Genomic DNA, 12,500 nt, shown 5'->3' on the forward strand with positions numbered 1-12,500 from the left:
AGTCCCGCAGCTGTTTACGTTATCAAAATAACCAGCCTACTACCGGTATATGAAAAGTCAGTCTTTAATCATTGTGTCATCGTCTTCCTCCTGCGTACTAAAACCACCGAAATCCTCTTCGTCGGTGTCGGAGAAGAACAGGTCCAAAATGGCGTCGTCAGCCACTCTCTCTCCTTTGTTCTCGCTCTCAAAACCTTCCTCTTCGTCAGTGGAATCAACGGCTCCGGCTTCGTCAGCCGTTACGCCGTCCTCTTCATCAGCCAGATCGATTGCCTTTAACTTAAAAGCAGCATCATATGCACTTCTCCGTTTGTTTTCCATATTGAGGGTGTTTGCATGAACACTTCCTTCGCGCAAACTGTCGCTGACGCTCTCCTACTCTTTGTTTTGCTCTCGTTACCTGGCGCCAGATGTCTGCCTCGGTCTCGCGCATCCTCGGTAGTGCGCGCCCCTGGTTACCGTAAGCCGTAGAAAAGCCGCACCGTTGTATAAGCCGCAGGGACCAGAACGAGGGGAAAAAGTAGCGGCTTATAGTCCGGAAATTACGGTATGTTTTACAGATCATCTTCAAGCCGCTTTCTGACGGTCGCTTCTGGATGCGCCGTTTTGTGGGCGGTCTTATTTACGTGCCTCACCTTTGGCAGCGTCTTCTCCCCGTCAGCTTTGTTGTAGCGGTGTAGCGTGCAAGGACGGGAGTGGAAGAAGTGTCAAAAGATGGAGCTAACTGTTTTAATGACATTCAGACTTTACTTAAATCAATAACGGAGCAGCATCTCCTCATCCGGAAACAACAACACAGGAAATGTGTCCCGTGAAAAACTGTCCTACCGGAACTCTCTAATAACTAAAGTTCCTTGGGTGAATAATGTAAACTCACTGCACCGGTATGTTTAAGCGCTTTCATGGCGAGTTTACTGTCAGACAAAGTAAAAACTTTACACTACTTTATATTAGAAATGGCAACAGTGGAGAATGAATGCCCCTTAACAAGAAGATAGAGAAAAAGAAGTCCGCACGGACTACAAAGACGGACGCGCGCAATTTTTCAGGATGTATGCAGATCCCAAATACAGATCAGCAGGTACCAGTTGTTTTTGCATAATATTGCGAAACAAAACACCAGATAATATGTCTTACCTTATAAACACATCATAATTGTATCTATGTGTATGCTTGCTTTAGTACTATTATCTTGTGTTTATCATATAGCGTTTTTTTTGTTTTTGTTTTGTTTGTGCTTGCCACCATGTTTCATCATTCCATGTATATACTGTCCTCTGGACCCCCTGTCAAAAGCTTCTTCTAGCTTATTTGGGGGACCCTTTCACTTACCAACATCTTTAAATCATATTCACTACTATTGTAATTGTTCTATGGTATTGTAAATAAACTTGAAAAAAAAATAAAAAATTAAAAAAATTATAATACTCGTATGTGTGAATGTGAGTGTGAATGTTGTCTGTCTATCTGTGTTGGCCCTGCGATGAGGTGGCGACTTGTCCAGGGTGTACCCCGCCTTCCGCCCGATTGTAGCTGAGATAGGCTCCAGTGCCCCCCCACTACCCCGAAGGGAATAAGCGGTAGAAAATGGATGGATGGATGGATGGATGGATGGATGGATGGATGTTGAAGCACAGTACAATCCATCAAGCGGTGTGGCTTCATAGCTTACCAAAGTCATACTAAAACATTTTGATAGATTTTTGAGCGCCGTGTGTAATTTTCTATATTTTCAATGGAACATTTAAAATAATGGTGTTGTTTACTTGAGTCATATTGCCATCATAGTGCAGCCTACATTTATCTCTTATGTTAGACAGTCATCTACTGGTCACACTTATCATTACACCATGTACCAAATAAAATAGCTTCGAGGTGGGTAAGCTCATCCAAACATATTCCTTACATTAGGCGCACTGGGTTATAAGGCGCTCTGTCGAGTTTTGAGGAAAAAAAAGGATTTTAAGTGCGCCTTATAGTCCGGAAAATACGGTAAATTATGTAGCAGGGCACATTAAATGACGTCACGGCCCACTTTTAATATAACATCTCGGGCCACCTTTAAATAAATTCATGGACCATGTTAAATGAAGTGATGGACCAGTTTGACATATTTGATATACTGTATCAGTATTTATAGCACAAACACATTGGTTAAAATTAGACCCAGCAAATAATCATTTAAAAGGCACCAGTGGCAGACATGAAATGCTTGTTCAAAGTAACCCAAGGATGACAAGGTTTAGCGCACTAGAAACCATCTGTTTAACAGCCCTGTACAGAGTAGCCTGTTTTGGGGTGCTGTCCAAATTGTGACCAAGGTCCTCAGCAGCTAACATAAAAATGACCTAATAGTTATTATTGTGCTAGCAATCTAAATACATCTCCATAATCAGTCCAATTCCATTTAAAATAAGATTCTAGAAAATAATCATTATGATTAGGGCTGTTAAAATATTAAACATTTTAAACGGAATAATCGCAGGCTTGCTGTGGATTAATTTCGATTAATCACAATTACAATTTTTAATCTACAGGGTGAATGAAAAGTATGTCCTTATTTTAAAATAATTGTAATTTATTTATTAACGTTTTATTTATTTATTTTTAAACATTTTTTACAAAAAAACTCAATTCCATATAGGCACCAGAATTTGCTACGACATTCTTGATCCCCCTAGAAATGGGGTTAGCCATGATTGTAGTGCCTCCAAATGTATAAATAATAAATCAATGTGGGGGGAGGGAGGATGTGGCAAAAAATACAATAAATACTGAGGGCTGTGACTCTTAGGGCACAATGCGGTTCGATTCTTGGGAGTAACGATTCGATTCAGAATGGATTCTTGATTCAAAACAATTCTCGATTTAAAATCAATACATTTAATTAACAACGGATGACAGTTCTATGATTACATTCCTCCATAAAATAGAAAAACAGCTCTCATAAATTTCTATATTATTTAAAAGAAAAGTGGTTTTGTTCGTAAAATTCTACCTGGAGCCTATTCATTTTCATAAAACCTGTACATGTTAAAAATAAATGAAAATAAACAATAAAAAAACACTTAATACTTAATAAAAAATACTTTTACAATAGAAAAATATGTAATAATAAGTGGTTATTTTTCAATCACGCTGTATATTATTTTATTTTGTATGAGCAAAAAAAACAATGTGGACCTACTATAGCAGCCCCTTGTGTAGTTTTAATGTGGCATTTTAAGATGGAAGTTTATGAGAAGAAATACAAGACATTTTAATTATCATAATAAAGATGATAGATGGATCTGCATTCATTTTAAACGCCCAAAATTCAAGTTGGCATGAATACACATTTATTTCTGTTTCTCTGTCTTTACTCTATACAACACTAGCATTAAAACAGGAGGTCAGAACGTTTAGATTCTCTCATTCCATTAAAAACAAAGAAATAAAAAATCCTTTATTTCTCCTACTACGGAATATATGACATTTAACCTGACAGTACTATCATTTGTAAGTTAATAGTTATTCTTAAAGTTGATCTTTTTGGGGTCCCTTTTGCAACGTGCAACTGGAACAAACTCCTTGTAGCGTTGCCATGCATCAGTTATGAGTGAGTGCAACAGGAAATATAATATGCAAATATGCCTTGTGAGGAACAAATAAAAAAGCGCTTTTCATTCCGTTGAGTAATGTGAAGACAGCCCAAGTCTCCATGGCAACATTTAAAGAACACAATGGCTCTTGATGCAAGGACACATTTTTGGACACATGCTTCTTTTTCATAACTTGATGGCACTCTCTTGCACTTTTATAACTTGCAGATTCTTCGCATTGTTAATTTCTTAACGGTGCCTTAGGAGCTTGTCTTTACGGTTACCATGACAACCCTCACTCATACAGTATAAGCACATAAAACATGGCCAACCAGCCTTTTTTCTTAGATATTATTATAACAGTGTAAATTAATTTGACATTTTTCAAAGGGGAGTGATGTGTTAGGGTAACAGGACTGAGTAAAAACCTATGGATATGACAAAAGTGTAAATTTGAAATAAATTGGTTGTTGTTTTTATTTCAAAAATAAGTACAGTTGGGATAAAGGGGACCATAAATATTTGTACAAAATACTGAGGGATTGTATTTAGTATTTTTAATGGTCAAACTCATTTTCATTGAGGCCCAAATTGCAATTATGGCTGCAATAACAGTGAATATTAACTATGACTAAGCAACTAATATAACAGTGACAGTATTATACATTCATTTGATTATATATTTGTTTTACTGACAAATTGATGGATAACTTGCTTGACAAGCAAGTATTTCAGTATTTACTGCATTTTATCAAAACAAATGTTTTGACTGTATGATAATATAATTCGTTTCATGATCATACAGTATTCAAGTTTAAAAGGCATATACTTTGCCAGCAGTAAATGCTAATTTTCTACCAACAAATACATTTAGTAACATCATTTCCAGACTTTTGCAGAACAAGTTAAACAATGTGGCCTGAAATTTTAGAAAGCGGCGACAGGCAACAATTTTCCCCCTTCGTGTTCAATCCAGTTTAAATGAATGTTTTGAAGGGTTTTATTTAAAACGCAATCAAGTCAATGTGCAGGACACATTGCTGCATAAAAAATGTGTTAAAAGGCTCATTTTTGGAGGGCACAAATGGCACCAATTCAATGGACGTTTATTCATGAATTTTACAATAAATACTGTGCTACCTCAACTTCAGAGTGTTTTGAGATATGAGCTGTCTTTCGGCTAACTGTTATGCTTCAAGTTATAAGTTGCAAGCAAACATTTTGTCGGCTTAGCAAATGTCACAAGGCACCCTGTAATTAGCTTAGAGCTAAAGAGCGACATATTTTTTTTTGTTCAACTATTGGAAGAGAGTGAGTGGGATAGACAGTGCTGACAATAAAATAATATCTAATTGATGGTCATTTATCCATGAAATATGGAGAAGCTGAAGATGATGTGTTTGCCATCTGAAAGGACGTACCGTAGAAGTCCCTTGTACAAGGTAAATGCTGTACATTATTACTACATTACTTCATACAACTACTGTAGTTGTTTGAAGTACATTCTGTTGTATTGTTTGCATACAATATTTAATATCTGAAGGTTTGTTTTTTCTTTTTAAAAGGCATGTTTCATGTTTAAACTCTGCGGCGGGGGTTGGGGGGGGGGGGAAGCAGCGATTAAATTGATTTAAATGGGAAACGTTGATTTGAGATACAAGTGTTTTGAATTAAGAGCTCCTTCACAGAAAACAAGGTAATTTTCTACTACACTAAATATGATTTTGGGTTTAGACATGTCCCACATACAATAATGTTGTGGACTATACAAAATGACTTGGAGAACCACATAAAGTGGCGGACGACATAAAATGGCATTGCAAACGATATAAATGATGTGACAGGCCACTTTAAATGATGTGGCGGGCCACAAAATATGACCAAGCGGACCACATAAAATTATATGGCGGGCCACATAATCTTACATGGCAGGTCGTATCAAATTAAGGTGGCGGGCCACATGAAATTAAGTGGCGGAATGTACTCGATGATGTTGAAGTGAATTAATCAACTCATATTATGTTCTACATATGGTGAATGTTTAATATTCACCTTGGAGAAAGCAAACCACCAAGTTTACACATTTAAAGGCCTTAGTGGCCACATGCGTGGACAAAACCTTTTAGCTCTTATTTCCAAAATTGTGTACACTACTGAATTGGGGTCTTATGTGGACACTTATACTGCTATCTGGTGGTGTCAGAAGAGTATAACATACAATGGAATTTAAAAAAAAAAAAGCGTAAAAATAAAAATGTGCATGTCACTACACATGAAGTACACGTTTGTGTACTTATGGACTAAGTACATCATAAGAAAAGATGATTTTTAGTTTTTATTCCAATTAGGGTCCAATAAGCCCAAATAGCAAAGAGAAATTAAAAAAAGCATGTAAACAAACAGCTTGGGCCTTAAGAGTTTAAGTAAATAGTGGTATTTCAGTTTGAGCACATAATAAGAAAGGGCCCCTTAGTTTGACATTCGCAGGTGGATTGGATCACTTCTCGTTGGAAAGAGGCCCTAATTGGGACTTCGGAATGCAAAAGTAATAAACCACATCCTTGAGAAAAGACTACCTGTCTAGCTCAACGCCAACATTTGAGTTATGACTTAAAGCAGTTGTTTTCCAGTCACTGCACAGGGACATCTCTTTACATGGTCAGGTTGTGTTGTTCTGACTTAAGCACACACCCAGAGAGAGAAAGAAAAAATAAAAGACTAGTGGTTTGGCTTCTCCAGTCAGGAGTCCTTCATTTTTTTGACCTAGGTTCCTCCTACAGACCTGTTTAATGGCGCTCGCTTGTAATAAAGCTACTTTTGGTTCAGTAAAGCATCTCTGACGTCTCCTTGATCCGGCCGCACTGCCGTGTCAGTCACCCTTCTGTCCAGACGAGGACGACTAGACCAGAAATACACTTCAATGTGTAACAGTTTACCTTCACTCGGGGCGGAAGTTCTGTCTGCCTCTCCAGAGCGGCTTTCAGACCCCATGCGGCAGCAGCTCCCACCTCAGCGATCAGGTTGTGTCCGCAAGCGTGGCCAATATCAGGCAGGGCGTTGTACTCGCACAGAAAGGCCAAATTCAGAACCGGGTCTTCCTCGTTGCCTCCCACCGGACCCCAGCTGGCCCGGAAGGCCGTGGGAATCATGTAAGGACTTTGTACGCTCCAAGCCGGGTCCGAGCGGAAAAAGCGCAGGAAGCGCTCCACGGCGTAGGTTTCTTGACCGCCGATTTCGGAATGAGCCCAAATGTCTCGACTCAGACTGGATAGCTTGTCCTTGTGATGGTCTATGCATGACTGGACCCACTTCTTCATCTGCTGGACCTGCATGTTGTTACGAATGTCTGCAGGAAATAACACAGAACCTGTCAGAACCGTTTGGTCGTTATTGTCTGTTATTTTAACATAAGCACACACTCATTATCTTATTTTCTTTTTCTCACACAGTCTTAGGAGGCATCCGACAGGTTTTCCCATGGGAAAGAAAAATAATCTGCTCCAGGGTCAAACATTATTCATTAATGTAACATTTCAACATTCTTGAATACCACACACATAAATAAATAAGTTTGTTATTATAAATTGTGAAAAAAACACAGTCTAAGTCAGGAGTGTGCAAACTTCTTCTGCATACCAAAAACTGAAAGAATGCTTTGCATGATTTTTTTTGATACATTTTGTACATTTAAAAAGCCTGTAGATAACAAAGTAAATATTATTAGTGTTACATCTACAAACCCCAAAATCGGTGAAGTTGGCACATTGTGTAAATCGTAAATAAAAACAAAATACAATGATTTGCAAATCCTTTTCAACCTATATTCAATTAAATAGACTGCAAAGACAAGATACTTAACGTTCGAACTGGAAAACGTTGTTATTTTTTGCAAATATTAGCTCATTTGGAATTTGATGCCTGCAACGTGTTTCAAAAAAGCTGGCATAAGTGGCAAAAAAGACTGAGAAGTTGAGGAATGCTCAAACAAGGATGTGGGTAGGGTCACCACTTTGTGAACAAAGGCGTGAGCAAATTGTCCAACAGTTTAAGAACAACATTTCTCAACCAGCTATTGTAAGGAATTTAGGGATTTCACCATCCACGGTCCGTAATATCATCAAAAGTTTCAGAGAATCTGGAGAAATCACTGCACGTAAGCGATGATATTATGGACCATTGATCCCTCAGGCAGTACTTCATCAAAAAGCGACATCAGTGTGTAAAGGATATCACCACATGGACTCAAGAACACTTCAGAAAACCACTGTCAGTAACTACAGTTGGTCGCTACATCTGTAAGTGCAAGTTAAAACTCTACTATGCAAAGCGAAAGCCATTTATCAACAACACCCGGAAACGCCGCCGGCTTGGCTGGGCCCGAGCTCATCTAAGATGGACTGATGCAAAGTGGAAAAGTGTTCTGTGGTCTGACGAGTCCACATTTGAAATAGTTTTTGGAAACTGTGGATTTGTGTTCTCCGGAAAAAAGAGGAAAAGAACCATCCAGACGGTTGTAGGTGCAAAGTTCAAAAGCCAGTATCTGTGATGGTATGGGGGTGTATTAGTGCCCAAGGCATGGGTAACTTACACATCTGTGAAGGCACCATTAATGCTAAAAAGTACATACAGCTTTTGGAGCAACATTTGTTGTCATCCAAGCAACGTTATCATAGACGCCCCTGCTTATTTCAGCAAGACAATGCCAAACTACGTGTTACAACAGCGTGGCTTCGTAGGAAACTACTAGATTCGCCTGCCTGTAGTCCAGACCTGTCTCCCATTGAAAATGTGTGGCGCATTATGAAGCCTAAAATACCACAACGGAGACCCCGGACTGTTGAACAACTTAAGCTATACATTAAGCAAGAATGGGAAAGAATTCCACCCGAAAAGCTTCAACAATTGGTCTCCTCAGTTCCCAAACGTTTACTGAGTGTTGTTAAAAGGAAAGGCCATGTAACACAGTGGTAAAAATGCCTGATCTTTAAAAATACTGGTATCAGACTTGAAGATTGAGGCTTTGTAATGAGTTTTTCAAAATGTACTCTCACATTTTTCCTGTAACCACTTGTTTCCAGGCAGAATTCAGAGTTCCACCATAACTGCTCAATGAAAACATTGCCAAAGAGCACATTGGGATTGTGTAGGAACGCACAATATACATGAGTGTTTTGTTATTTTTTAATTTTATAAGACATGCAGAGTTGAATTTAAAAGTGAAAGTAAACATGCCTTATAATAACCCCAATAATAACAATTCATAGTTCTGCCTCATAGTAACAAGTGGAAACCATTTGTTAGTCTCTCTCACTAGTATTAGAAGTAATAATCTGTATGATATTTGGTTGCACTAATCCTCTTTTAACCTGTTCAAATACTTTTTTTCTTGATTTTTCTCAAGATGCCACACCTCCCCTTAAAAAACTCCCCACGACTTCGTAACACTTAGTGGAAATTGCCAGTAGTCATGCTTGAACACAGAAAAACAAACAAACCTTAGAGCGGAGGTGGTACTTGATAAACCAGTGACCCCGCCCTCACCTGGAATCAATAAGTTCAAAATGTGCACTTTGTCACTTTGCCACTACTGTATAATTAATGAAGAACATTGTGACGGCGACATTTTATAAAATAATATAATGATAGGAAATTATTAAATGAAAGAAACTAATACATGTAATAATAAACAATAATAAAAACTCAAAACAAAAACAAAAAAAAAGGTAAAGAAAAGAAAATACAATTATAGAATACAAAAATGTTTATAAATTTAAAAGTGTACATTAAAAATTGTACACTTTGTCACTAAAGTTAACACAAAACTTTATCTATTTAGTATAATTAATAAACATTATGATGGAGACAGTTTGACCCTGCAACAGATCATTTATATTATGTAACGCTAAGACCAAACACTAAGATAATAAAATAAAAAGAACGAAATGAAAACAAAAAAATAAATGTTAAACAAATAAAACTAACAAAATTAATAAAACAATAAATAAAAACACAATGATTAAAAAAGAATCAACAAAAAAGTAAAATAAAAAGTAAAAAAAAATAACAAAATAGAATAAATTTAATAAATTCGGTGTATATAAATTACAAAATTAATTTAAAAAATGTGCACTAAACAGTAAAATAATAAAATAAAAAAATGAAATTGAAAAAACGAATTATTGCATAAAAAACAACAAAAATAATAAATAAAAACCCAATCATTTTCAAAAAATAACAAAAAACGAGTAAAATGCAAGGTAAATACAAATACAACCATGAAAAAAAATAAAATTGAGTATAAGTAAATTACAAAATGAATAAATAAAAACACAACATTTAATGTCAAATAACGTCAAGCAAATTACCAAATCAATAACAGTAATAAATAATGATATTAAATTGGATTTTAAAAATGAAGAAAAAAACATTTCAAGAGCTAAGTACAAACCAAACCAACAGAACACAACAAATACAGAGAGTGGCGCCCTCTGTTGGTTGTAAACCTTTAAAATCACCATACAGTACTACTGTACATTAATTTGAGGTGAGCTCAATTCAGAACCATTTAGAAAAAATTAATACAAGCCAATTTAGTTGACATGTGCACATTATCATTTATTATATGAACATAAAATAATCCTCACGTTTGGATGTCGTTGCCAAGTATTAGCAAAGCCATGCGCCTCCATTTTGGTTTCTGGTTCATTCGGTCAACCAGAAGAATGAGATGCAAATTGTCTCCCACTGAACCGTCTCTCTGTGAGCACACTAGAGGGACCCAAACCTTCTCTGTGTGGCGTCCACTGATCAGTGATTTTGCGCGCGAATGCAGAGGCTCCACTAATGTTACAAAATGCAAATGAGCTGCTCTTGTATAATAAGGTCAAAGGAATGAAGACACAACTGTGCGTGGGAGAGAGCAGGTGTGTGTGTGTGTGTGTGTGTGTGTGTGTGTGTTTGGAGGTTAATTGGGGGCGCCTGTCACTCAAGGGGAAGGGGGACATGTTGAACAGCGAGACGGCCTTCTGACGTGGGCTATCTGTCAGCGTGGTTTTACGCACCGCCGACCATGCCGTCACTTTCTGTTGTGCATCAATTAAGTGACATGGCCTGGAAGGCAAGTGCATGTAGGAGTGGGCAACCTTTTGTTTCAGCTCCTGGGAAAGTGTGTTTGATTTCACAACATTCAAATCAAAATTGAATTTGCTTCAATAAATTCAGCCTTTAGTATGACTGACTGGGCATGGAGAAAATATAAGTAAGTATTTGCAGTTGAATGACATTAAAAGGTTTTAAAAGGTAAAATTAATTACAAAATAAATATTTTGAAAGAACATGTAATTGAACAATGATATGTATATTTAATAGGTTAAATGACAAAATAAATAAAACATATATATCTTAAGTTAATACACCAGAAAACTTAAAACAATAAAATGTAAAAAAAAATAATAATAATAATAATAATAATTAAGACAATAAATGGAACAGTGGAAACAATAAAATTAAAAAAAAATAAATGTGTATATAATAAACTGAAATGAATGTAAATAAAATGAATACAAAAATAAAAATATACAATTAAAATAAATAAACAACAAAAAAACAATAAATGAAATAAAGTAATATGCATAAAAACAAAGAAAACAAATGCATCATTAACTGCAAAATAAATCTATAAATGGCTAAATAAATAAGAACTAAAGCTAAAACTTAAAGCAAATAAAAAATATCATATATGAAGATCAAATAAAACAATAAATACACATACATAAATACACAATAATTATGTATAAAGGATTAAATGAAATAGGTTGAGTTTCTTAATATTCATAAAGAAAATTAGTTAAGAAATAATGAAATAGCAAATAAATGTCCAAGAAAAATACCAAATATAACAAAAAAATCTAAGAAAAGAACAACTCATAAGTTGTAGTAATATGCATAGTTAAGTATAGAAAAAAACAAAATAAAATGATTAAAATAATTTACATAAGAATATATAAATTGCGTGAATACAAAATAATTATTTAGGGTCAAAATCAATAAAAGCTGAAGCTAAAATTACCCAAATAATTGTAAACCCAATTTTAAAAATCCGACGTATAAATTAAACAAAAAAAATAAATGAATAAATATATTGATAAATGATAAATAAATAAATGATAAATGGGTTGTACTTGTATAGCGCTTTTCTACCTTCAAAGTACTCAAAGCGCTTTGACACTACTTCCACATTTACCCATTCACACACACATTCACACACTGATGGAGGGAGCTGCCATGCAAGGCGCTACCAGCACCCATCAGGAGCAAGGGTGAAGTGTCTTGCTCAGGACACAACGGACATGACGAGGTTGGTACTAGGTGGGGATTGAACCAGGGACCCTCGGGTCGCGCACGGCCACTCTTCCACTGCGCCACGCATATAAATGTATTAATAACTAAATTAAATACATTCAATAATATATGGGCAGGGGTTAGTGCCTCACAATACGAATGTCGTGAGTTCAATCCCGGGCTCGGGATCTTTCTGTGTGGAGTTTGCATGTTCTCTCTGTGACTGCGTGGGTTTCCTTCCGGGTACTACGGCTTCCTCCCACCTCCAAAGACATGCACCTGGGGATAGGTTGATTGGCAACACTAAATTGGCCCTAGTGTGTGAATGTGAGTGTGAATGTTGTCTGTCTATCTGTGTTGGCCCTGTGATGAGGTGGCGACTTGTCCAGGGTGTACACCGCCTTCTGCCCGAATGCAGCTGAGATAGGCTCCAGCACCCCCCGCGACCCCAAAAAGGGACAAGCGGTAGAAAATGGATGGATGGATGGATAATATATATGAAATAAAATGATCTAAAAGAACGTAATAGTATATCTGGTATAGAAAAAAAGAGAAAAGAAAAAACACATCATAAATTAT

At 36.5% G+C, this 12,500-nt stretch overlaps 1 protein-coding gene across 1 annotated transcript in view; it reads right to left on the reverse strand.

The window, feature by feature from the left end:
* Positions 1-6,930, reverse strand: part of LOC133611242 (peptidase M20 domain-containing protein 2-like) — a 16,367-nt gene extending 9,437 nt beyond the window's left edge. The window contains exon 1 of the mRNA XM_061967937.2: positions 6,518-6,930. Coding sequence (XP_061823921.2) covers positions 6,518-6,913 — 396 coding nt within the window. The 5' untranslated portion in view covers positions 6,914-6,930. The remainder of the gene's footprint in view (positions 1-6,517) is intronic.
* Positions 6,931-12,500: the final 5,570 nt, after the last annotated feature.

Source organism: Nerophis lumbriciformis, linkage group LG08 (assembly GCF_033978685.3).
Source record: "Nerophis lumbriciformis linkage group LG08, RoL_Nlum_v2.1, whole genome shotgun sequence".
Lineage (NCBI taxonomy): Eukaryota > Metazoa > Chordata > Actinopteri > Syngnathiformes > Syngnathidae > Nerophis > Nerophis lumbriciformis.